Source organism: Opisthocomus hoazin, chromosome 8, assembly GCF_030867145.1.
Source record: "Opisthocomus hoazin isolate bOpiHoa1 chromosome 8, bOpiHoa1.hap1, whole genome shotgun sequence".
NCBI lineage: Eukaryota > Metazoa > Chordata > Aves > Opisthocomiformes > Opisthocomidae > Opisthocomus > Opisthocomus hoazin.
In genome coordinates, this window is record NC_134421.1 from 4,077,623 (window position 1) to 4,105,002 (window position 27,380).

A 27,380-nucleotide genomic window follows, 5' to 3' on the forward strand; every position below is an offset into this window, starting at 1 on the left:
TGTTTATGAAGTAAGAGATGTACCTGGTCATAAAATACGATGTAACAAGTTTTCAGAAGTATCCAAACAGAACACTTACAAACTTTAATCTCGAGGGCAATATGTGAATATTCAGCAGTGCTTTCCCAACAATTTACAACAATAACAATATCCAAGCAACACAGAATATAACGTGGTAAGTGCATACATGCTGTTCTTCTGTCACTTCACCCAGTGCTTGTAAACATTTGTTCAGAATGACTGTGATTTAACCTGAATCAAAAAATATTCCAGTAGAGATATGCTACTAATAAACCCGTAAGAGAGCAGACTCAAGCTCTGACAGTGGGGGCTTTAACGTGACTTACACTAAACTTTCTAATTTCAAAACAGTGTAATTCATTGCAGTGCTGTGCAGATTTTTAAGCACGAGGTGAGGATATACCACTAAGTTACACATTTAGAAGCGGCTACAGGAGAAGACTGTAAATCTACGTGCACATTTAAGGACACAGTGTAAGCTGCAGTTGCCTTCAACATGACAAATCCAAGGCTACATTAGCAAGGAGAAGTAGGACAACCTTGCCAGTGAGGTAAGCAGTAGTTAAGATAGTGGATTTTTTTAAGTGTCCTTTGCCGTTACAGATTTGGTGGTCTTCCACCTTTAGCTGCTTTACATTATCTTCATTTATAATTTTCTCTCTGGATGTAGCACTTAAGAGTCTGGCGACCATGACCACACTATGTTATAGTTACACGTCTTACAGTAACAGACTGAGGGAACTGGGCTGCTTCTGCTTGGAGAAGGCTTCAAGGGACCTACGAGCAGCCTGCCCATACCTATGAGGAGGTTGTCGGGATGACAGCCAGGCTCTTCCAGTGAGAAAAAGTCTAAGCTGAAACAAAATAGGGTCAAACTGGACAGAAGAAAACTTTTTCCCCCACCATGAATACAGTCAAGCAGTGGAACAAGTTGCCTCAAAAGGCTGTGAACACGACACTTCAGTGTTTCAAGGCTTAGCTGGATATAGACTTGACTAAGCTGATTAGAGCTCGGAGCTGGCCCTGCTTTGGGCAGGAGGTTAAACTAGAAACCCCCCCGAGGCCCCTTCCCACTTGAGTTCACTTACAAGTCTACTTACGCTTTTTGTGGCACCTTTCCTGAAACCAGGGCTGGCAGCCTGATCCTTAGGCGTCATTGCTGCTGCCTGAGCAGCCAGATGGATCAGTATGAAAACAGTGCAAAACAAATTTATTGCCAACTCATGTCCAAAAGTTCAAAGGAATGATGGCCCCTGACTGATACCAGGGATTCCACAGAGCAAAACAATATAGTAGTCTTTCGACAAAAAAAGGGAATACAACATGGTAGATTAGGTTCTTAGGCCTCTACCTGGTCCAAGGATTTTCTGTAATTACAGCTTTCAGGTGCTAGTTGCTAATGCAGCAAGCCCAGGTTCTGTTGGCAGCAACGGTTTGTACTGGTGCAGCTATACCTATAGGTATCATAGGAAAACGTTCATCACTGGGCCATAGGACTGCATGCAAGAAGAGTCAGGGATTTGGGCACTGGAGTTTGAAAATTATGCTTCCAGTTACACTTGAACAAACCTTCTAAACGGACTTGCTCTTCCATAAACCATATAACAAACAGAAGAACAAAAATTATTGTCAGACATCATAATATCCTTTAATATTACTGGTTGCAACACGTATTATATTATCATCTTACATGCAATTTGACCTGAACTTTAAATAAATTAGTAGAATACTGGTTTATTTCTGCAACATTTGAGATAATTGTGGCTATGACAAGTGTTAAATTATAAAGTAAACATATTCCTTATGGTTGACTAAACTCATGGCTTTCCAAGTGTCCTCAAACCCACGTAAGACCACCCCAGCTAAACCCTGCTACTTCCAGATGCAGAGCATCAACACAGTGTGCTACCTGCCCTGTATAATGCTAAAATTGCTAGCATTTTAAAAAGTTTAATGCAGAAATCATAGAAGTCTCACTAGAGGTTATGCTGTTTCAAGAAAGCCAATGAACATGACTTACAATTGTGATGAGACCACTGCTCCATCATGTAATAAACTCATTCTACGCTTCTCATTATTGTTTTTTCCTTTAATATGACTACAATTGAACAACATATAAATGGTTGTTATTTTCAGCTTCTGGAGGCCACCGGAGAGATAATAAACCGCATAGAGCAGAACACACAGTCTGCTGAACTCTACCATCCTGAGATTCATGTACTCAGACACTAAATTTGGTCCTATTCCACTCACAGTTATGCTTATGAGGACCAATGTTTTGTTCCCTAAAAGCATTCTCATGCAGGAACATAGGTAAAAGCCAGAGCAAGTAAGTATTTGCCCATATACGAGATTCTTTTGTTGTTCATACTTACTGCTCTGCAATTTGCCAAGTCACCACAATAATTTCAAAGCAACTTTATGTTTATATGTTCACAGACTGTACTTTTGGATGTGTAAAAATCCAGCAAGCATTTGATGGTAAATAAAAACCGAAACGTGCAGCATCAGTAACATCCAAAGAAGGTACCTACAGTTTTTCCTCCAGACCTAGCAAAAATACACGGTGAAAGGAGACTGTTTGTTACTACTCAGAATACATTTGCATTGCTATTAATGCCACTTCCACTCACCAGTTCTGCCTGTTGACTTTCGCCAGATTAAAGTCCCAACGTTACAGACACTTTTTCACAAGTGTCAATACTATGTCTGGGCTTGGTATTTTTAGTTACGACGACACTCTCAGACTACAAACTCCAAACACAGATTTACTTAAATTGGGATTGTATATGTAGCTAAGATGCTAAAAGATGCTCAGTAGCAGCCAAATCTGATACTTCCAGGAGGCTGAGCGATGACAATGTAATATTAATTATAGTTCAGCTTTCCTCTTAATGAAGCACGATCAGCTGTGCAACACAGACAGGGGTCTAAGCGGAGGAAATGGGGAAGCCCGGGCTCACAGGCAAGGACTGGAATGGCGATGGAGACCTCTCGTGGGGACAGGGAGGGAAGCAACTGGTGCTACAGAAGTCACCCGCTCTTTCTCCAAGGTGCTTGTTTTCTGAAAGAGCTCTCCCATCTGTAAACTTTACACTCATACATACACGATGAACAGTCAGTAGACAGTCCACGTTACTTGCTTGATTTTGTTCGATATGACTAGCTGCTCTAAAACATCTCGGGAACGATCTGCAAAAGAACCAAGGAATTTCTTGTTATTCATTCCGAGTATATACAGGTGGTGTTTACAAATCAGGTAAACAGCAAAATAACTTAATTATGCATCTGCATTTATGCTTATCTTGCTATTACAATATCACACTTCAGATATAACTCTAGTAATTAAAAACAACTCGGTTCTTTCTCCAATCACATAACTGTAAAGCAACACCAACCAACTGAACTTGAAACACCCAAGATAGATCTTAACTTCTCTTAAGTTTGTTTTTTTATTTTCCAGGCTGACCAGTCCTGCTCCATTCTACTGTTTCTTGAATGGATGCTGTTCCATACTTTTGGAATAGAGGAGGCATTTAAGATGTTAACACATTTTTCTGAAGTCTTAACATCAACTTGAGGTCTTCACCAGCATGTTGAGGAGGGGAGAAAAAGGAAAGAAAAAAAATCCAAACTCCAAAACAACAACAAAATCCCTCTCTGAAGGCTGTCGTGTTTCAAATCAAAACTCTCACCTTGCTTTGAAAATTTCAGTGTATGATTATTATTTTATCCAGGAAGTTATTATTTGTTTGGGATTATTTACGAAGTATAGTGTGCTTTTCCAGAGAGCAAGAAGATACTATCAAGAAATAATTGCTCTTCTTTACTCCCTGCGTGATTTGACCTACCTGTTATCAATGGACATCCATGGAACAGAAAAATGTGTATCTTTGGACAACAAGTCAGGACCGCTTCCACAGCAACATCAGTCAGATTCACACAGCGTTCCATGTGGATCTCCTGTTATGAAAACAGTAGTAACAAAAGCCTGTCAGAAAATCCACAGTTTTGGAGGCAGAGCTTTCCTTTGCCCAACCATGCTCAGAGATCCCCATCCAGAAGAAATCATGACCTACTACTCCTCTGTGCACTGACCCCATATGTGGTCCTGTACAGACCAGGAAAATAACCTCAGTAAAAATGAGACAGCTTTTCTGTGAAGAGTCAAAACAAAAAACATAAACCCCAGTTTTCCCAAAACACCTATATTATTCAAGACAACTGAGAAAGCTCTTCAGCGAGATTCTACCGTGTTTGAGTCTCATCCATTTTCCTATGACACTCATTCGCCTAGCAATTTGCTGTCCAGGAGAACAGAACCCAAATTTAATTCTGGGTTTTCCCAAAACAGGCAGGATTCAGTCTCTGCTGAAGCTCCTAATACCTATCTATCTATCTGTCTACATAGTTCCTAAAAGAAGTCTAAGAACTTCCAAGACTAGACTAAAACCTGCTCTCTTCTTCATTTCTGTGCAGTTGTATAACTAGTACCTATCGTATGTGCTAGAGAAATAATAAACTCAGATTAAATTAACAGATTATTACCAACCTTTTTTGTTGCTGTTGTAAAATGGCTGTTCTCTAAACTGTCCAACATATCAGTAAATGCAACATACAAGAAGAAATGCAGAAAAGAGACTACGAAATCTAATGAAAATAGAATTTGGGAAAATACACTTTGGGGATCCTGGGGTAAAAATAAAAAACCCTCATTGTTCTACTGTGAAAGAGCATCTTTCCAAGTTATAAACTCCCAGGATCTTGAAAGAGCACAAAAATGAAAGGGACCTTTTGCAATAAATGCAACTTTGTACAGAATGACGACACAGAAAACAAGAACTGTATTCAGAGAAACACGATATACAAAAGCTGATATATGTACAGTTTTTAGTTCATTTTTAATAAGTGAAATGTGGAATCTGAATGCCTCTGAATGAACTAAAAAGATGTATAAATCTGCCTGCTAGTTACAGTCTGAGAATTTTAAGACTCCACGTTTTTCACCGTGTACCTGACGTTCGATCACTATAAATTTGCGCTTCACTCTGATGACGTGAAACAGAGGTATGAGGACTGTGACACAGACAAGGAAAAGAGTTATACTGAAGAAGAGACTGGAGAAAATAATTCCACATTCTCTACCAATTTTCTTTTTCTTACTGCTTGTAAACCAAGCGACCTAAACCTTTCTAGCTGTTTAAACTGATAGAACACAACTTTAGTTTTAAAAATTGTCATTCCACATAAACCTATTAAATTTTGCCGTATTCAAACTGCACAGACCACTCCCTCCTAACCCCAAAAAACCCACCCAAAAAAACAAATGCAAAAGCACTTAAATACATGGCTTTTAAGAAAGTGGAAACAAGTATTACAGAATCACAGAATCACAGAATAGTAAGGGTTGGAAGGGACCTCTGTGGGTCACCCAGTCCAACCCCCCTGCCGAAGCAGGGTCACCCAGAGCAGGCTGCACAGGACCTTGTCCAGGCGGGTCTTGAATATCTCCAGAGAAGGAGACTCCACAACCTCCCTGGGCAGCCTGGGCCAGGGCTCCGTCACCCTCAGAGGGAAGAAGTTCTTCCTCATGTTCAGCTGGAACTTCCTCTGCTTCAGTTTGTGCCCAGGAAAAGCACAATCCAGCACAGGAAAAGCAAAATCCATACTACTATTCAGTCTGGCATAACTGAAATTTGCCATTAGTTCTTCTGAAATCCAAGCCCACCACTGCAACGTTACTTCCTCGAACACTTAAAGATGAAGCAGGTCTTATGTGCGCTACCTAACTCATTCTTCCTGATCTAGTACAGCTTCCACAGGCATCTATGCACCTCATGCACGAAATAAAGCCTGTGCACTTACAAAGAAATAGTAACTACAGCAACGTGACCAGGAAATACCAAAGGCCACATTTTGTAAGCTGGAAATTTTTATTGAAAAAATACATGGAACTGCATTTCTCTGGTTTTAAGAAAAAGGGCTTGCACATAAGAATAAAGTTCTCTGTGAACTGTGGACAATAATGATACAGAAGAGGGAAGATAATACTGACCGAGTAACTAAACATGATACTGAGAAAGTAATTATATCAACATTGTTCAAAACCCACTAGGGTGCCTCTAGGAACTTTACAGAACCCCACTCTATTTATCAGCAAGCCCAAAACTTTTTACCATAAACTCATGAAAACTTATTACAATATTTGTGTTTTAAGACATATGTACTGAGGACTTTTGAGAGTGACCTAGTCCGAATGACCTAATCCAAACCACAGTGATAGGCACTGCTTTACATTTGCAGGCTGGATACAAGAGGTGTCTTTATGAAGACTACCTGCATAGTCTCAGGGCTATTTAGAAAGTTGGGAATCAATGTTTTGCTACAGCTAAAGGTGTAACCAGCTAAAAGACAAAGCTATTTTCAAGTCAGTTCTAGTATATTAAAAAAAAAGACCTCTCATCACTATTTTTCAGACAACAGCAATTTCATCTTGTACCACAACAGTTTTCAAGACCAAAATGATTGTCCAAAATAGACAACATCAGCTGGAAAAAGCCAAAACCAAACCTGTTTCCCTCCAAAAGAACAGTAACAGTTCTGTTTTTCCAGGTTATTAACACTGTCAGTTGACCCAGATTTGGTGTTTTGTTCAGTGTTGTTTTTCTTCTTAAAAACTACAAACTAGCAAAAGTATGACTTGTTTCCCATCTTAGTTCTTAGATGAATAGCTTTGATTCAGAATCAGACTTTATAAAAGCAAAACCACGCACAGATAAGAAATGTCGTATACAGAAAAGTAGAAGATCATTTATGATAAGAGGGATGGGATGCCTCTTCTCCATCATTTTATCCCTGTCTCAGTGCCTAGAGAATCTTTCTGCAAAGACAACTTCATTTTCACAGTTGCTTTCATCAGTTAGAGATTTACTTCTGCAGAGGTGCTAACTGATTTCTTAAATCCATTCCATTATCCACATTACAAATTATCCCCCAGTGTTCAAAGAAATCAAGAAATAACTCCAAAGAAATCAAGGGAAAAAGTGAAGCATTCATTTATATTTATTATACAGCTCTCTTAAACAACATGAGTTAAAATAAGCAAACTACATTCAACAGATGAAAACTCATTTTGAAAAGACCAAGGTTCTCAAAAAGCTGGTCTGGAGTATTGCTACAGAGAAACAGAAAATATTAAATTCATAACCAAAATCAGGGCAAGTGTGTACACAAACAAAGGCAAAAGTCAGTCAGTAAAAAACATCCCTCAGAAGTCATGCTGATAATAATAATTAAGAAATGCAGGTATTTCCTTTTGCTCATTTCTTTGTTATTAGATTAAGTTACCTTCAAATTCTTTGAACATGTTCCATTCACTAGTGCTACAACGCCATCATCTGTTACCTAGAGAAAAAAAAAACCACATTATGAACACAATGGATTCAAGCTCATTTTTTTTTCAAACACAGCTATTCGGGGGGAAAAAAAATTATATTCATTTATTCACTCCCTGCAGTCACTGAATACACTTAACACTGCAGTATTTTCTTGCCAACTAAGCTTGTAGAGAAAATTATCCAAGTATCTATTTTTTTCAGTCTATTAAACACTGCTGCATCTTACTGCCATGTGATCCAGCCTAGTTTTCTACCGCGATGTTTCCAACTGCGTAACTTCTATTTCTGCAGCTTCCTTGTCTCATTTAACAGTGGATACACAACTACAGTCAGAGCACGGCACTTTCTAATTTATAAGGCTTAGAGCACTTCTGCTCTACCTAGACCAATTTTTCTCCCGTTTTCAGGACTGCTGGAGGTGTTCCTGAAGGAAGTTTCTTAGGTTGGGCAAAAAAAAAAAGTAATCGTAGCAGTGTTTCATCAGCTGTCTTACTTCTACTTATCTTGAAGCAAACCAGTTATGCAAGACAGAAATCCCTCAAACAAGCAGTCTTACAGCAGTCATCACACACTCGCACTAAAAGGTTTATCAAAGTGATTGGCTACAGCCATCCACAAAGCAATGTTCGCCTGCAAGAGAGAGGAGAGAGACAAAAGGCATTCCTTTCCTTAGAAAGGCAAGAAAGGCCAATTTATTCGTTTGCTTCCGGGAACCAAATTCATTAAACCTCCTCCCCAGTTCAAAACGCTGGATTGGATTTCACATCTGTCACACAGGTGTTTTCATAGAGCTTACATTAGATGGCAGGAATAGTAGTCATCAAATATACACAGCAAGGCTCAGCTCAGTTTGACAGCCAGAATCCAGAGACCACAAGCTCCACTTCTGTTTAAAGATTTGATTATTCCCATTGCACAAATTGTCTTACTGCCTTCTGGCCCTCTATTGCAAGTCTACTGTACAGAACTGTAATAGAAAGGGTCAGATCAGCACAAATGGAGAATGAATAAGTATCACACAAAGGCCTGTAAGAATGGCAGGTATTGGCAGTACCTAGCTTAGCAGGTCATCAAGATGACAGGACATTTAGCTCCTCAAGACATCCAGACCAGGAGACAAGTGGCAGTAAATGAATAAATTCTAATAACTCCCATAGGTGGGATAGAATGGAGGGAGTAATCACTGCCAGTTCCTAAAGGGTATAAAATGGCACATCCAAAACCAGTGCATGGTCACCAACCTAAGACCAACTCAAGCAGAGTGACTGGATAGCCTGTGTCCCTTCTCCTCCATGTCATCAAAACTAACCTGGACCAGACTGCCTGGCTGGTGCCTCAACACTGGAGAGACCATCTGAATGTCACTGTCTTGATGCTTGTGAGTATCTGGTTATGACAGTGTGAGAGCATGAAACCAGTTTTGTACTAAAACAAAGCCCCCTCACCTCCCTGCACGAGCTCACGGTAACCACTGCTACACTATTACTACAGTGTTGCAGTGTTGCTTCCTACTCTATTGAGTATCTATGTGCACTGTCTGTAATGCCACATCTGCCCATCCTCATCACGGGATACACTCTTCTACTGGGGATAAACCCCCTGCAGTCAGTACCAAGCCACAAATGCACCAGCTTCTCGGTGCAGAGCAGCTGTCACCAAACTCTGTACGCATCTCCAGCAAAGGCTTACACAGCCCAGTACCCCCAGTCACATACATTAGCAACCCAGCTCTGTTCTACACGAGCAGCGTCTGGGCAGATAAAACGCCTAACTCGCAACACTCCCGCTTTCGCCAACACATTTTGCAGAGAACTAAACTGTCCCGCATCCTACACAGAAAACTGCTGCAGTCTACAGAGCCCTTTCAGGCAAGTCGCTTCCCACCATTTTTGCCATCCACCAAGTCAATGAACACTAGAGAGGAAATGTCCTGTTGAATTACGCAGGCATTTGGACTCGTCAGCCTGTGTTTCCACCTGTTAACAGTGCTGGGATTTGGAGCACACTGGCAGTAGAGCAGTAAGCACAGGGTTTATGTATAAAACATGCCTCCTCAGAATGGTAACACATGCATGCTGATAAGTAAACATAATTAGTTTCCTTATGTGGTCCTGGGCCATTGTAGCAGAGTTCTTCAGGCCAAGCTTCCACTCACGCTCTCTGTGTGCAGCCAGGGGACACAGAGCTACATCTCCTTCTTAGTTCAACCCTCCCCTTGCCTCATCTGCCCCGGTTCCTGTTACTTTGCACCACCTGTACACCTTCTGCTTACCGTACCTCACCTCTGCAGCTGCTAGATGAGCCTGTTTTTAACTGGCTACATCACCTTGAGGCGTTTGGCCCCTTTGTAGTCGAACTCACACCTGCTTCCTTGCTCCTGCAAGTGAGCTGGGCCCTTCTTTCCCTGTTCATTTATTTCCAGCGTTCTCACTGTTCTACTCTTACACACAGCTTTGCCAGTTCCAGCTGATAATTTTACTGTGCATTCTGGCAATCAAACACAAGAATATGGTTAGGCCTTGCGATCTTTACAGGCACAAGCCACCCGTAGTTTCTCTGCTTCATCTTAAACTTATTTTAATTTATATCTAATAAATGTTTCTGTTTATTTTTAGTCAAATGAAATTGCGAATTCTAGCATAACATCATGTTATTATTATCAAAAAGAAAAAAGAAATGTGGAAGTTGTTTAGCTACTCAAGAAGCTTTCATCTCATCTAAAACATATATGGGGAAACTTTGCTATTTCACATAAAGGAAGAGAAAGGCAAGGGAACAAAAAATTAATCAGTTTGAAGAAATAGAGTTAAATGTTAATAATAAAAATTACCAAAGAAAAGATAAATATTACTTTTGATGCCCTAATTCCGCAAAAACTGAAAGAGTATTAGCATCTAAAATAAGAACCTGCTACTTCTTTGCCAATCTGACACTTCATTACGAACGCTCTGTGCTTGACTCACGTTCAACACACTCAGTCACCATCACAGTCAACCGAATGCTACTGCAAAAATCCTTTCCCCCCACTTCATTATCTTACTGTAATTATGAAGTATGTTACAGTTTTGCTGCTGCAGCTGATTTCCTCCTTCTCATGCTAAATATTGTTAAATCTTCTTACCTGCCCTTTCTGACATTTTAAATGTCATTCTTTCCATGCTGACTCCGTAACATAACTCTGACAAGCCATTCAGAAAGCCCAGTCACTCCTGAACTAGAACTAGTTATGGAGTGTTTAGTTCTACTAGGGGCTTACATTGTTTGACATCATATATTATTATTATTCAGGTCAGTTTGTCCTAACTAAAAGCGGGCAATAATCTGTCCAAGACTCTACTTTCTTTAAATGAAGTATTTTTGATTATTTCTTGAAGAAAATGATTGCACTCAATAAAGATACTGAAAAAAATCTCCAATATTAGGTAGATTCTAATAAAAGTTTATCTTTGGTCCGTAATACATGCTGTAATATCAAAATGTGTATTTTTCTGGTTATCAAGATGCAAAATACATCTTTCCTTTTCCTTGAAAGGAGGAAATTGGAAGTGAACTGTAGTCCTAAATCTTGCAAGAGTACAGCTAAAAAAGATCCCCTTTCAATTTTATCATGACAGTCTTAAAAAATAAACAAACAGAAGTCAATTAGCCAATTGCCACCATAGTTACCTGAGTAGACGAAAAGTCCACACTGTGAAGAAATTTGCAGTTTTCTCCCAGTGCCTGCAGAGATGCATCCATGATGCCTGAACAGCTGCCCAAGTTCACTATTTGTAGGAACTGGCAGTTGAGCGCGAGAGCAAGAACTCCACTGTCAGTTATATCGCAGCACCTTTTAAAAGACGCTTCACGCAAGTAAGGACAGGATAAGGCCAGCGCTATGACACCTGTTAAAGAAACAGGGCAATTTAAAGAATTTTTCATTTTTTAACATAACCACCATGCTGAATCCAGTATGCTGTCCCCTGGTCACTGGCTGCTCAACTTTCATCTCATGCCATGCCACCAAGACTCTGTAAAAGGAAATAATTTTGTGGCTGGTTTCTTTTAATTCAAGGAAGTGAAAATGACAATGAACAATGCCAGAGCTGACAAGAATTTCTAAATGCTGAATTGCCCTCCATACTGCAGAGGGATACCTGAGGGATATTATATACATGAGGCATCATCTCAGTAAGTGTATGAAAAAAGGCCAACGGCTTGAAAGCAGACTGATCGCCCTAGGTCCCACTGGTGGTGCAGTGAATATCAGACAAAAAGCAAAGTAAGAGGTCATGTCCTAGGTCAATTCAAGAAACCAAAACAACAGTTCTGAAGCAGGACAGGAATCAGGTACACCTAGGACACAGCTCAGGCCGGGACTGAAGGTCCACAGACAGCTGGTGCAGGTGGGACAGGTCATGGCCATTAGCGTCCGTTGGTGCCCTCAGAGCCCTGACAGCAATAACCGAAATCTTCCCACAGAAGTGTCAGGAGGTAGTCAACAAAACAAAAATCCATGACCTACAGATGCAGTTCATGAAATGAATTTATTTCAAGGATGACGGAAAACATGAGGATTCCAGCTGTACAGAAAATCACATCACTTCTGGATAAAGTCGAATGTCATGAAGATATGTTACTACGTAAGTGCTTCAAAGAAAGATGGATAAAATAGTAGTTGCTTGGGTCAGAACCACTTTGCAAAGAATGACAGAAGAGACAGCAGTGGTAGTTGAATATGACAGAGAAGTACCACTGGACATTGTATTGAAGGACATTAAACGCTCCATGTGTGACCTACAGAGCAAATGCTTCCTGGTAATGACAGGGCTCAGGTATTTCTGGATGTGGTAGCCAACAAGTTTCTTAAAAAAAACAAAACAAAACAACAAAACCCACACCAAACAAAACACCCCAAACAAGCCAACCAAAAATGCCCCACCTGTCACTGGATTAGTAAAAGGTAACACTGCTCTAAACTGGGGTGGGTTTGGGTCTTTTTTTCTGTATGAATTGAGATGAGCGATAAAGAACTGTTCCAGCTTAAATTAAAGACTTCATAATTGGTTCTCAGCTTGTAAGTAGAAAAGTCAGTAAAGCTGGATGAACTAGGAATGTGCCAATAAAGAAATAGACTTCCCAGTTTTAATTGCACAATAATCAGGAATCTCTACCCAAACAGATGAAAAGTATACATAAAGAGCTCCAGGCTGAGCTGGTACCTTAAGAACCGTACTAGACATCAGTGGACAGATAAAGGCATGGAGGGAAGACCATCGCAAAGTATAACTCAGGGGTCAAAAAGTGTAACGATGAGATGACACTGAAAATAAATAAAATTGATTTTCAAAAGTTTAACCAACTACTTAAGAAAAAAACATAAGTGTATCACTGTGCAGTGGTGTTACAGGTTTGCATGGCAAGGTTTTGGTAGCGGGTGGGCTATAGGGGTGGCTTCTGTGAGAAGCTGCGAGAAGCTTCCCCCATGTCTGACAGAGCCAGTGCCAGCCGGCTCTAAGACGGACCCACCGCTGGCCAAGGCCAAGCCCATCAGCGACGGTGGCAGCGCCTCTGTGGTAACAGATTTGAGAAGGGGAAGAAAAATCTGCGGTGAAATGGCAGTTGAGAGAGAGGAGTGAGACGATGTGAAAGAAACAACTCTGCAGACACCAAGGTCAGTGAAGAAGGAGCGGGAGGAGGTGCTCCAGGCGCCGGAGCAGAGAGTCTTCCTTTGCAACAAGACCATGGTGAGGCAGGCTGTCCCCCTGAAGCCCACAGAGGTCCATGGTGGAGCAGATCTCCACCTGCAGCCCATGCAAGACCCCACACCAGAGCAGGTGGATGCCTGAAGGAGGCTGTGACCCTATGGGGAGCCCGCAATGGAGCCGGCTCCTGCCAGGACCTGCAGACCCATGGAGAGAGGAGCCCACGCCGGAGCAGGTTTGCTGGCAGGGCTTGTGACCCCGTGGGGGACCCACGCTGGAGCAGCCTGTTCCTGAAGGACTGCACCCTGTGGGAAGGACCCACGCTGGGGCAGTTCGTGAAGAGCTGCAGCCCGTGGGAAGGACTCATGTTGGAGAAGTTTGTGGAGAACTGTCTCCCGTGAGAGGGACCTCGTGCTGGAGCAGGGGCAGAGTGTGAGGAGTCCTCCCCCTGAGGAGGAAGGAGCGGCTGAGACAACGTGTGATGAACTGACCGCAACCCCCATTCCCCATCCCCCTGTGCTGCTCGGGGGGAGGAGGTAGAAAATCAGGGATGAAGTTGAGCCTGGGAAGAAGAGGGGGGAAGGTGTTTTAACATCTAGCTTTATTTTTCATTATCCTACTCTGATTTGATTGGTGATAAATTAAACTCCCTTTTCTCCCCACGTTCAGTCTGTTTTGTCCGTGACGGTAATTGGTGAGTGATCTCTCCCTGTCCTTATCTCGACCCTCGAGCCTTTCATCATATTTCCTCTCCCCTGTCCAGCTGAGGAGGGGGAGTGATAGGGTGGTTTTGGTGGGCACCTGGCATTTATCCAGGCCAAACCAAAACAAGTGGTAAGAAAATACAAACCAAGACTGATCTGAAGTACAGTAGACATTAACTCAATACTGAAATAATATTTTGCATCAATTTTCAATAAGGATGAGTTAATGATGGAGCAAAGGAGTAAGTGCCATCAAAAGACAAAATAAAACTTTTGGGAAATAAAACTCAGCAAGCTTAATTCTTTTAAGCTAATAGCTCCTGATACAACCTGAAACTGGAGGTTAAAAGTAACACCTGAAATTCTGAAGTCCTAAAGCAAGTAAAGTCTTTTAAATCAGAGAAGATGCTATAAGCTTATACAATAACAAATACATTTAATTGAAAAAGGGGATGAAAGCAATTTAGGAAATCACAAACCTGAAACTTCAACCCCAGTGGTACTGGTAAGGTTCAGAAACAAGTTTTGAAGAAGGAATAATTCAGATGAAGTGGAAAATATGATCAAATGTTTACCAGAAACTAAGCATGAGAGTAACCTGATAGCGCTCTTTCATAAGATAATCAGTGCTCTAGGCCTATAATTTGCACCACTGAAGTGACTTTTAATTAGTATTGGTATGGCACTGGGGATTTTTTTAAGCAATATTTACCCTAGATATTTTTCACAATTTACTCCAATCTAACAAGAAAAATAAAACAGAAATAAAATCCCAGTTATCTGTACACAGATAACATACCTTCTGAAGTGATTCCCAATCTGTTTTCTTTGCAAGAATTTAAGTTGATTTTTTTCAATTGCTTGCAGTTATAAAGCTGCAATAATGCATTATCTGAAATATCACAGTCTCGGAGGTCTAGAGACTCTAGAGCAGGGTGCAATACCTGTAACGAAAACCTACCATTTCAGTCAAACTCTGCTATGTCATAAACATGCATAGTTGAATCTAAAATACTTTTCACGTTAGGCATCACAGAGAATTTTCAGGAAATATTCACTAGATAACGGGGTTATCAGTCCTAGGAACTAAAAACTCTAAAGAAAATACGGTATATTTGTCACAACAGTTCATCTCGTACAGCACGAACGTTCAGTTTCTGTGATCACATCTAGAGTAGGAGCACGTTAACACTACTATTTAAACAGCAGAAGTACTATTTTGACGGTACGGTTGCTAACACTAGTGCTTCTGCCAGCACAGGTCTGTTTATCAAGGATAATACCCTCCAACTTACTACCACAACTTTGATGGCAGAAATCTGAATAGACTGGACTAGAATAGGCTAGACTAGAATAGACTAGACGTGACTGTTTCAGTTGGAAGGGACCTACAATGATCTTCTAGTCCAATTGCCTGATCAATTCAGGGCTGACCAAGAGTTAAAGCATGTTGTTAAGGGCACTGTCCAAATGCCTCTTAAACACTGACATGCTCGGGGCATCAACCACCTCTCTCGGAAGCCTGCTCCAGTGTTTGACCACCCTCTCAGTAAAGAAATGCTTCCTGAAGTGTAAACACACGTTGTGATCAAAAGTTAAATCCACTGAACAGACAAGGGTAAGATTTGAAAGACGTTTTGCCCCAGAGTATTTTTCTCACCTACACACACACTCTTTTTCTCATAAACAAGCAATCTCATTATCATACCACGAGGAGATATCAAATGCTCATTAAATAGACTCTCTCACTCCCCCAGGAACACAGACTGGAGTTTTTGTGAACTTCTCCCCAAGAGGGCACTTATGAAATTTAGACCCAAAGCAATGGAAGGCCTCAGATTGTAGTAACAATAGCCATATATCTTACCTCTAATGTAATTTTCAAGGATTCTTACTACTTTATAATAAATACTGTTTATAGCTCCCTCTTGTGCAAACATCTATACCTTTGCTGAGCTGTCCTTCAGACCAATAGGCAAGTGTTGGATGGGATTTTCACATTACCTTGTATCACTCCCTTCAGCTTGTCATTCCCTTCCTTAACGCACAAGGATAAAAGCATACGGAAAATTCCCACGAACAAGCAAAGATAACAGCATAGCTGACAGGCTTGTTAAAGGCCTGCTCCTTTCTCAGGTTCACCATTCCAACAGGTATAATAAAGATACTACAAGAAATACTGTTTTTCTGTTTTGCAAATATCTTAAGATTCTAAAATCTTTACTGACAAAATCAAATAAGCCTTTTGAAAAAGAACCAAAAACTTCTAGATTATAATTGCACCTTTTCTGCAAAATGAATGGGAGACCTCAGACAGCTTCAACAGCTTTTTTCCCCCAAATGCTAAATGTCTCAAATATGCCTCTTTGTGCAACAAAACCACGAACATATCCCACAATACACTTCTGAGTAGTTTTCACAAGATAACATTCAGCTCTTATTTCACTCATATTTCTGAAGTCATACCTAAGGACCAAAAACAGTCAAACCCAGAGGTGACGTGCTTATAGCCAAAGTTACCAGTAACATTTTTCAAGATGCCTTCCTTGACTGTTGGCTTTCTTTCCCAATTCCAAATTGCCCAAAATGCAATGAAAGTGAGCAAAGTGCTGATTTTGAAGCCACATGAGAAATCTTATGAGAAAAAGATCCATTATATGCAAGGAAGTCTAAATGAGCACAAACAGTACTATCAGAATACTGCCTATTCAAAGCAGCTAGAGTATTAAGCTTCCCTAGCCCATGATTGTTCACAAGCTCAGGTATTACTTAGAGGTTTGCTTTCTGTTGTTATTCACAGACTCATATTGACTGCATGCATATACCAATCCATCTCAGAGGAGGTGGAATTGCAGCTAGAGTAAGGATGGTTTGGATGCAGAGTACAGGAGATTAAAGTATAGACTTCTATCCTGTGGACACAAGCTGAATGGCTTTATAGATCTTTACGGTAAAAGTGAGTTGGAATAAGGAGTTTAGCATGCATGTCATGGAAATCTGCTCCAAGCAAAAAGCAGAGTAGGGAAAATAATGTATGATAACACAAATCTGTGCAAGAACAGGGAGGTAAGAGATGAAATAGAACCTTATACATAAGTGCAGATTAACAGAATCTCAGCTGCAAGAAATTTAACTTTAAGCACAATGCTTAAACAACACCAAAGAAAGGACATGCATGAAAGCAAATCAGATAGCATAGCCTGGAAAATTGCAATAGAATACACTGTCTAGCTGCAATACTGTGGAGACTACAACAGAAAAGAGGAGGAGGAAAGCAGCAGCAAAGAAAAAAAATTCCTTATCCATACAGAAGACTAGACATTGCGAAAGTGCCATACAGAATACTTCTGTTGCACATGATGTGAGCCAGGAATAGTAAGAAGAGTTAAACAACATAAGCCATTTTTGCTATGCCAAGCAACAAGAATATCCGCAAGATGAAAGAACAGGAAAATTGAAGAGCTAAACAGTATGAAAAAACAGTATGAATTCAGAACTCAAGAGGTGAGTAGCATTTTTTTTAAAATGCAAATGAGATAAACCTGGAAACTGCTAGCAAAGAAAGCTATGGTATAACACGCCCAAGAAAAGTGATGACAGCTAAGGATAGAATTGTAGGAAATTGCAGGAACAGAGCAACGAAAAACACATGAGAGAGAGAACCGGAACAGAATATCCCAGTGTCAGACGGAAAACAGGCTCCAAGAGAAGGCACTGATCAACTGCTGAATGAGGACAAAGACAGATGAAAAGTTGCAAAGAGCCAGAGGAAAGATTGTAACTTAAACTGTCTAGTTTCTTTCCAGACTAAAGATATTCTAATAAGTTTTACGCATTTACACACACACTCATATGATTTTAATTATATGCATCTCTTAGGATGCCTAGAAAAGATTACTGACTGAAAAGAAAGCCAAAATCAAATTTTGTCAGCTCAAATTTGCCAAAAAAAGATAAATGAGTTAAGACTCTGATTTTTACTTAAAATTTATTTTATTACAATCAAAAAATGGTGCACATTAAAGATCAAAAATTTTGTTTCTGAGTTTTCCACAGTACTTCCGACTCTGCCTCTAGTCTTAGCTTCACTATTCTGACTCTGAGAAACTGATACTATTTGCCTCTTCTGAGTTATAGGTCAAAGCAGGAATGAACAGGGAGTCATTCATTTTCTGTTTCACCAAGGCCAACCTTTAGTTTTCCTCAATTCTCACTCCTCCCTTTGAGGCTAAACAAGATAACTAGTAGACAGAGAACAAAACAGATGTGCCCCTGAACTTACAGCTAAAGAAAAGTCATTAATTGGTTTCATTTTGAAACACTGACAGACATCAGTAAGCAAAAGGGAAAAAGAATTTGAACTACCAGTTTCTAGCCCTAGCATCATCATATTTCAAAGAACCAAGATTTAAATAAATTATATGGAGATATGGTGCATAATGGCGACAGAATGTAAGAGAAATCTAAGAAGTTCCTGAAATCTTTTAATTACTAAATTATGCACTACCTTCTTGAAACATAATACCTTCATGAACAGAGACTGGTTTGCAATAAGAGCCTTCTTTCCCATACTGAAAAGGCATAATTTATGTCAGCTGATGACACAGGAGTCAATTACCACTGAAGGGAGCACATTTTTAATTTACATGTCACCACAAACATACTCTTATTACTACTAATAGAGGACTATTAGCATTATAGAGTTTAAGAAAAAAATGTCAATATATGGACAGAGTAAGCAGGCCCGAATTTATCTGTTGTCTCATGTAGACATTTTTCGTTTAGTTCATCCTTGTGTATTAACTACCACTGACAGAATAGTTTTGAATGGGTTCTTACCTCACTGATATTTGAATCAGTTATCTGCCCTTGCCTACTCATTAATTTAATCAGTTTATCCTTTATGTTGGCTGGCAATGACTTAATATCCGCAGTGAATCTGGAAAGGTTCTTTGTCAGACATTGAAGGCTCCTGAAATAAAGGAAAGGTACAGTACAGTCAGAAAAAAGGCATTACACATTAGAACTAGAACAATCAAGCCATAAGATATCAGCTTCCACACCCAGCTACGCTGCCTTTAAATCTTGCCAGTTCCAGCTGCTCCACGCTACCATCAGTTCAGTTATCGCCCTTTTGGGTCAATCAGCTGATTCTTCTGTGCATGCGTTCCCCAACCAACTGTAGGCAAAAATTGCAGCCTCATTCACTGCAATCACCAACCCAGCTGACAAAATGAGTCTGCTGGTAGCACATCTGCCAGCTCTACAAGCCCCTTCACCAGCTGAGCCTCCATTCAGTAGGCAGTAAAATCTTTAGTTGAGACAGCTAGTTCCAGAGGAAGGACACCTCTCTTTCACCTCAGTTAAAACATTAAGGAGTTACTTTCAGATGCAGTATTTTGTTTATAAACCATCTAGTTTATAGTAATCTTTTAATAGGAATTGTGCTATGTAACCCTGAGCTCAACCCTTTTGACCTAATTTCATTGCAGAGGAGTTTCACATGAGGCAAAAATTCTTCCGTCTTAGTAGCATCCAGGAAATCACAAATCAACAAGCCTGTGGTCCTACAAAGTAGATCAGGCAAATAAAGTAACTAGTGGACACATGGAAAATATAATATATCGGGAGGATAAATCCACCTGGGTTTTTACAAGGCATTCAAAAAGCCTCATCAACAATGGTTCTTTAAGAAATTAAGCTGCCCTGGGATGAGAAGGGAAGGTTCAGCTGGCTGAAATCCTATCACAATCAGAAACATTGACTGGTTTGACTCAGTATAGCCATTCTTTTCTTATAATGGCAGTACTTTAGGCCTCCTTCCCACTACATGCTTATTCATCAGAACGATTTATCAACCTGAAGGAAACAGCCCGATTATCATACACACTGGGCTAGAGATTTTGAACTAACAGTAATGCCAACACACACTGCATTTTCTATACATCAGAAACACCCTGCTCTCTGGGCACCTCTTGTGTTCAGGGTCAAAATTGTTTCCCTGTTCCAAGCAACATGCTCCCTTTGTCGGACACTGAAATTTGACTTGCACGAAGTTTCCACCATGAGATACTGCTGCATGAGAAATTGCAAACAAATCTCAAAGATACACAGCGCAGCGTTCATCTGAAAAGGAAGGACTAGGCAGAAATAAATATTAATAGGCCTGCTAGAATCACAGAATGCTGGGTGATGTTTTAAGACAGGATTTGAAATCCTAAAATTGTATCTGTATGAATGCAAGAAAAAGGGATCATTTCAGTCAGAATATGAGACTCCAGATGGAACATTAAAAACTTTACTTAAGCAAAATGAAACAAAGAGATCAGTACTATCCAGATACATGTGCAATAGGACCCAGGTGGAACATTTGGAATAATGCTTTTCAAGGTCAAATATACAGAAAAGTACTCACGCAATACAGAGTACTATAGAGGGACACCAATCATGTAATCCTATTTTTTTAAGATTCCTGAGGCACTTTAATGTATCATAGAATATATAAAATGTTAATGTCCCAACTTCTGCAATTTTAAATTACAATCCCAGGCTTACTGAAACACCAGAGGCAACTCCAGGAAGAATTTATTAATAGCTTCTAAGCATCTTGAGCACACTGACCTTCAGAGCAATCACCGCTCGCTAATATGCCAAAAGACAACCGCTGGTCCTTAAGGAAGGAACTGCAACTTTCTGAAGGGAGATTTTATTATCAAAAAACAAGGTCCCAAGGTAAATCAGGAACATAAACTAGAGTGAAGCTAATCAACATCCAGAGATAACTGAAAAGGTAACATTCTGTTGCCTAGGAAATGCCAAGACTTTAAAAAGCATTACACTACAGCCAAACTAAAATGGAGGGAGTTGAAATGGGGGAGGAAGGGTAACTCCCCACTGTTCCCCTCTTGCTTAGAAACCTAACATAAGTCCGCATAAGCGATGGAGTGCTTTGGAGGTTTTATTATCTATTGATCATAGCTACCTGAATTAGATTCCCTAGGCCAACTTTTCTTTCTAATCCTATCCAAAATGTTGAAAGAAAACATTACTGTCCTACAAAACATTCTGCTTTTGTGGAATCAACGTTTTTCCATTAACTCACCCTGCTAGTAAACTTGGAGCAGCTGCTATAACTGCACCGTAACTCTCTCTACTGTAGTTGGCATCTATACTTTTATGTGATCTGGATACACACAGCAATAACTAAGATTGGTAAGTAAAGAGTTTAATATGTTCACCTGCCAGACAGATTTTTTCCCAGTCTAACTTAACAAAAGAAAACCATGAATCCTGTTTTTCATGGGCAGGGAAAACTGAGTCGTCCTTCATGCCCGTAAGGACCTGATAAAAGATCATTCCTTCTTGTAAAACCTCAAACTGCTTTTTCACTGCTCCACATTATCAGACTTATTACACCAGCTCTTTATAGTTCAGAGTTACCTACAAAGTGTCAAACAGCACACTCATTTGTTGCAAATGTGTCAAGAGGTGCAGAACACATGATGATCTTTACTTATAATCTTTACCCTTAAGCTTTATGACAAGGTTAGGGCCTTATGACACAGCAAATGTGTATATTCTCAATACACAAACCAGAAATTAGATCTTTATAACTAATTACACTACAAATAGTCTAACTTACATCAAAGTGCAGCTCATATTAAGTCATGTCACATGAAACAGAACAGAAAAACAGGTGTTAGAAGTGGGATACATCAGAAAAACGGATACTAAAATAGTTTTAGTCACAAATAACAAAATAGATACATCTTCCTGCATTCTTTAGGGTTGGATAATTTATATTCATAGCAAGACCATAAAAGGAAGCTCTGTTTTGAAAGTGATGTTCTACTTCCGTCCTCAGTTTTTGTTCATGCAGATGTATCCACCTCCAAATGTTCTGACGCCTGTGTAGGACCTTAGTTTTCCACAACACTGACAGGTTAGGTAACACTTTAGTCTGCATTAGGCTGGCTACCTGTTAATGGTATCTGTTACACAGGGGCTATCTATCAACGACACATGAACAATCAAACCTAAGAAACACCTAACTACATACTCGTGACAACTTACATGTGCCCACACTTCTTTATCAACCAGTGACCATCTTAATTTAAACACCTTTAAATCTGATGTTCCATTTGCACTGCTCTGGGCATTAACAAGTCAGCCTAGAACACCTGCCAGGGCTCCGAGAGATTTGTAACAGCAGCCTCCTAAAACTGACAGCTAAAGCTGTTACCTGCCCCAGCTGCCTTCACCACCTCTCTAGCAAGCACTGTTGCTGCCAGGCATCCACTCTATTTGGCAGGCCCTGCAACTCCTATGCTGTCAGTTTGCAACCAAGCATAATTACATAAACCATCTACAAATTTGGCATACCTCAGTATTAAGGCCTTAAAACTGCATCAGCTACAAGTGCACGTGCAAGTCGGTCATTTCTCATCTTGGGAACAGTAACTTCAGGAAACAGAAGCTAATATAAGACGTAACAAGCCAAAAAACAAAAAGTAAAAAGAATGTTTCCAAATATTTCCAATATGATGCTCTTGTCTGTGTGACCTTTGGAGTGCTAATTTCTCTTTTGGAGCAGGTGGCAAAGGCCAACAAGTGGCAGACATCCAGTAGATCCCATCAAGCAGCAGCAACACCTTAATAAATGCACTTTCTGTTAGGTTTGGAAATCTTAAAAATAATGACCTTTCCAAAAGAACTACTCCACACACTAATAGATTTGTGTCAGTTTTTAGTTTCCGCTGTAAGTTTTGCTACTTAAACAAGAAGTCTAATGGTTAGCATAAATAAGAAACTTAAAGTGCAGCCTAGCAATCACCTGACTGGTGTAACGCAAGAAACAATACACTAAAATTAAACACATTGTTAAAAAGTTGTGTAATTTTTTGTTTCAAGTATTAATCTTACTGCTGTAATAATTATATTGTTATATTAATAGAGAAAATTACTGCAGCAGTACTAATAAAGTAGTGTAAAAAAAGATTCGTAACCAATCAAAAGTAGAAATTGTTCATGGTATCAAATGCTACAGTACATGTAAAGAGAAATTACTAGGTCTAAGATACAAGGCTAACCACGAGAACGTAAGCATGTAGTGTAATGCATGTCTTAAATGTAATTTTAACAGATCACTCATGGGTACTGTTTTAGCTTTGCAAAAAGATAAAAGTTATTAGCAAGACAGAGCCCTTGTAATTAATTACTATTAGCAGCCCAGCTGTCATGACACACCACTCTAACCACATGTAATGTCCAGAGACTGAAAAGGCTAGTTCCACTCCCCTGGTCTCCCCAGCCACTCTGTACTGCGCCTTCCTCATGCTGGCTCTGAAATTCACGTTGCATAGCGAGCTGTACAGCATCTGATCTGAATCAAAATTCCCGTGACTAGAACCGTGAGGTCACAAAATCGTTCTGCCAAAACAAGTGGCTGAGGGCAGCAGCACCCTACAATTATGCCAAAATAGATTTAGTATATAGTATATATACTCTGGAGTCCCTACAGAAAACTTCTTGGCAACAGAACCTTGTCTGGCACCAGAACGCCACCAAATCACAGCAAATTAAACTCACACCGATTAAAAAACTCTCAAGAAGTGAAAATATTAAGACTCTATAATCTGAAGTGTAGTACAGATTTAAGCAAGGCAAGAAGCAAGATTTCCAGTGTGGAAGCACATTAAAAAAACCTCTAAGGTTAGGACAGCATAGTAAGGGCAGCTGTAGCAGGTCACTGCAGAAGACACTGGAAGGAGACAGCGATTCCAAGCAGAACCTGGGCAGAGTTTAACCACAGGCCTCGGCTGCAGAAACCCATATGTCAGCATGAGTGACAATTACATAGCCCGAGCGCACACCACGATCGCCTTTAACTCGTTCCTCTGGAGATGTGTAAGAATGCAATTCCTTCGCTGAAACTCAATGACTGCCGGATGAACTTGGCTGACTGACTGGAATGGAGAAGCCTGTACATAGCTCCAACTCAGTACATGTACAAGTAGATTACACCGTCCACATTCTTTGTCTTGAGATTAAGCAGAGTATTCTACATGTAATATTCCTTTACTTGACCACAGAAATGATGAATAGTTGTTTACTTCTAAAAAAAAATCCCATCAAAGCTCTGAAGGCCACAATGAATGTGAACCTCACCACAGACAGGATCTGAGCAGCACGCCCATCAACATCAAGGGGCTTGTCTCATGCTGTGATAGCTGGGCTCTTCAGCATCAGAAGGGACATAAGATGGCTATCACGTTTTCTACTACTACTACTATTCTTTATGCAATAAACCAGTTCACTAGCCTTGAGACCCCACGCCTTTCCTACCGAGATCCCAAACGCACCAGCACCTCCTCGGTGCAGCATAGCACCCTGCCCTTGGCTGGGGCGAGTCAGACAGACCTCTGAAGCCTTCTGGGTGGGCTATGTGCAAACCTCCGGTGTGACTGTTCCCTCTCCCATGATGGATGCCTACTGAGCCATGTGAATGGGCAAGCATCCTCTGTCATACAAGGGCACGCACTTCAGTTATGTGCTAAACACCTATTTATCACGACGCCTACATTTTGGCCACTGGATAAATGAACTTTTCTGGCAATTCATCCTGAAGGAGGCAGATTGTCACCACCATATGCTATAGTACATAAAAACAGTTGTATCTAAAAAACTTAGTACAAATGTACGATAATTTTTTTTCTCTTGAAGATACTAAGTGGCTAATGCAGCCATGCTTGAATAGGGACCTGCAAATCTAGATTGACTAATGAGTTCAAATCTGCAGAAAATACTTGAAAACCAATGTAGATACATGGAAAACAAGGTAAGCCATGCCAAATCTTCTAGTTACATCTAACGGTCTCTTGCCACAAAATTATAAATTTAGCTTGACAGAAAATTTTAAGATTAATCACGTTCTTTTCAAAAAAGGTGACTGATTTTCTCAGAGTACATGACTGATCTGCAGTTTAAACAATCATTTAAATTATATATGTTTTTACTGTTACTGTACTTTATAGGAAACAATAAAACACTTACTGGCTACACCAGGGCAACTATAATCTCATCTTCAGTGCTTTAAAAGAAGAATAAAAGTCTAAGACTGTATTGACTATTAGTTATTTTTCTTCTGCCTGTCAAACCAAATGTTTTACCCCTATGCTGTCTCTAACTCCCTCCGAAACACAAAGGAATCTGACATCACGAAAAACTCCAAGCAAAACACTATTCAGGGCTTTCACTGGGACCAGACAAAGCCAGGGATCCTGAACCACCCCTCCGCGCTCAGATCTGTCAGGGATCACCCAGTTATCTGCCTGCCAAACCCTGCCACCTGTCCTGTAACTCCTTCCAAACCCTGTCACCTCTGCCAAACCCCGTCAGCTCTGCCATAGCCTGTCACCTGCAGTGTCACCCCATCACACCCCGTAACCTCTGCCAAACTCCGTCAGCTCTGCCATAGCCTGTCACCTGCAGTGTCACCCCATCACACCCCGTCACCTCTGCCAAACTCCATCAGCTCTGCCATAGCCTGTCACCTGCAGTGTCACACCATCACACCCCGTCACCTCTGCCAAACTCCATCAGCTCTGCCATAGCCTGTCACCTGCCCTGCCACCCCACCAAACCCCGTCACCTCTGCCAAACCCTGTCACCTGCCCTGCCACCCCACCAAACCCCGTCACCTCTGCCAAACCCCGTCACCTGCCCTGCCACCTCACCAAACTCCGTCACCTCTGCCAAACCCTGTCACCTGCCCTGCCACCCCACCAAACCCCATCACCTGCCCTGCCACCCCACCAAACCCCGTCACCTCTGCCAAACCCATCACCTCTGCCAAACCCTGTCACCTGCCCTGCCACCCCATCAAACCCCATCACCTGCACTGCCACCCCATCAAACCCCGTCACCTCTGCCAAACCCATCACCTCTGCCAAACCCTGTCACCTCACCAAAACCTGTCACCTCTGCCAAACCCTGTCACCTCTGCCAAACCCCGCCACCTCACCAAACCCTGTCACCTCTGCCAAACCCCGCCACCTCACCAAACCCTGTCACCTCTGCCAAACCCCGCCACCTCACCAAACCCTGTCACCTCTGCCAAACCCCGCCACCTCACCAAACCCTGTCACCTCTGCCAAACCCCGTCACCTCTGCCAAACCCTGCCACCTCACCAAACCCCGTCACCTCTGCCAAACCCCGTCACCTGCCCTGCCACCCCATCAAAACCCGTCACCTCTGCCAAACCCATCACCTCTGCCAAACCCTGTCACCCCACCAAACCCCGTCACCTCTGCCAAACCCCGTCACCTGCCCTGCCACCCCATCAAACCCCATCACCTGCACTGCCACCCCATCAAACCCCGTCACCTCTGCCAAACCCATCACCTCTGCCAAACCCTGTCACCTCACCAAAACCTGTCACCTCTGCCAAACCCTGTCACCTCTGCCAAACCCTGCCACCCCACCAAACCCTGTCACCTCTGCCAAACCCTGCCACCTCACCAAACCCTGTCACCTCTGCCAAACCCTGTCACCTGCCCTGCCACCCCACCAAACCCCGTCACCTCTGCCAAACCCCGTCACCTGCCCTGCCACCCCATCAAACCCCGTCACCTCTGCCACCCCATCACCTCTCCTGTAGCTCCTGCTGGGCTCTGCCAAACCCTGCCACCGCTCCCAAACGCTGCCGCTCACTCTGCCCTCCCGCCGCAGCCCTGCCGAACGCCGTCCCCTCGCTGTCACCCCGGCCAGCCCCTCCGTCCGGGCTCCCCACGGGAGGGCCCCGCCGTGCGGGCCGCGGCCTGACCCGCCCGGCCGGCCCGGCACCCGCCGGCCTTCCCGCAGGGTGTCGGGGCGGCACTCACAGGTCCAGGAGCAGCTGCACGCCCTCGCCGGCGCCGTCCCAACCGCTGAGGCGGCTCATGGCGGTGGCGGGGAGCGGGGAACGCGGCGCCGGCCCGACCCAGCGGCTCCGACCGGGGGACGGTGCCGAAATGGCGGCGGCTCCCTCCGCGGGCGGGCATGACGGGAGATGTAGTCCTGCTCCCGGCCCCCCCCGCCATCGCCTCAGGCGTTGTGGCGGGAAGCGGCAGGAGCGCACCATGGAGCGGCCTGAAGCGCTCGGCAAACCCGCAAATCTCGCACAAAGGAGTTGTCTCCCGCCGCTTCCAGCGCTTCGTATTCGGGACGGAGTGTCTGCCCAAGCCGGGAGGAAGCAGAGAGGAGCTTGGTGAAGTTAGGGGCCAGGGCAGGGCTGGTTTAACGGCGGTTTCCCTCATCGCTGCCCTCGGTGGAGTCGCACCACGGCACCGGTTTTCCTGATCTCCATTACTCTGCAGAGACGAGAGCCCGCTGTCTGCCACAGCCTTCTACCTGCACTGCATTTCCTCACTCTCGCTTTCCTCCCCCTCCCCCTATCTTTTTACATTTCTGCCTGGATAATGTGATACAAATTGAGACCGCACAGTCCTTAGGAGCTAATAATATTATTAGCGTGTAATTGCTGCGTCATTACCTGCAGACCCAAGACCCGTCACCTACCCCTGCCAAAAAGAAC

General features: G+C 42.1%; 1 protein-coding gene across 1 annotated transcript; it reads right to left on the minus strand.

Moving 5' to 3' along the window:
• Nucleotides 1-29: 29 nt before the first annotated feature.
• Nucleotides 30-27,117, minus strand: AMN1 (antagonist of mitotic exit network 1 homolog). The gene is given in 9 exon segments (XM_075428384.1): nt 30-3,213; nt 3,873-3,984; nt 7,369-7,425; nt 11,085-11,302; nt 14,606-14,750; nt 18,646-18,778; nt 26,689-26,791; nt 26,794-26,832; nt 26,835-27,117. Coding segments are annotated over 9 exon segments (1,149 nt in total). The 5' UTR covers nt 27,103-27,117; the 3' UTR covers nt 30-3,139.
• Between the last annotated feature and the right edge of the window lie 263 nt (nt 27,118-27,380).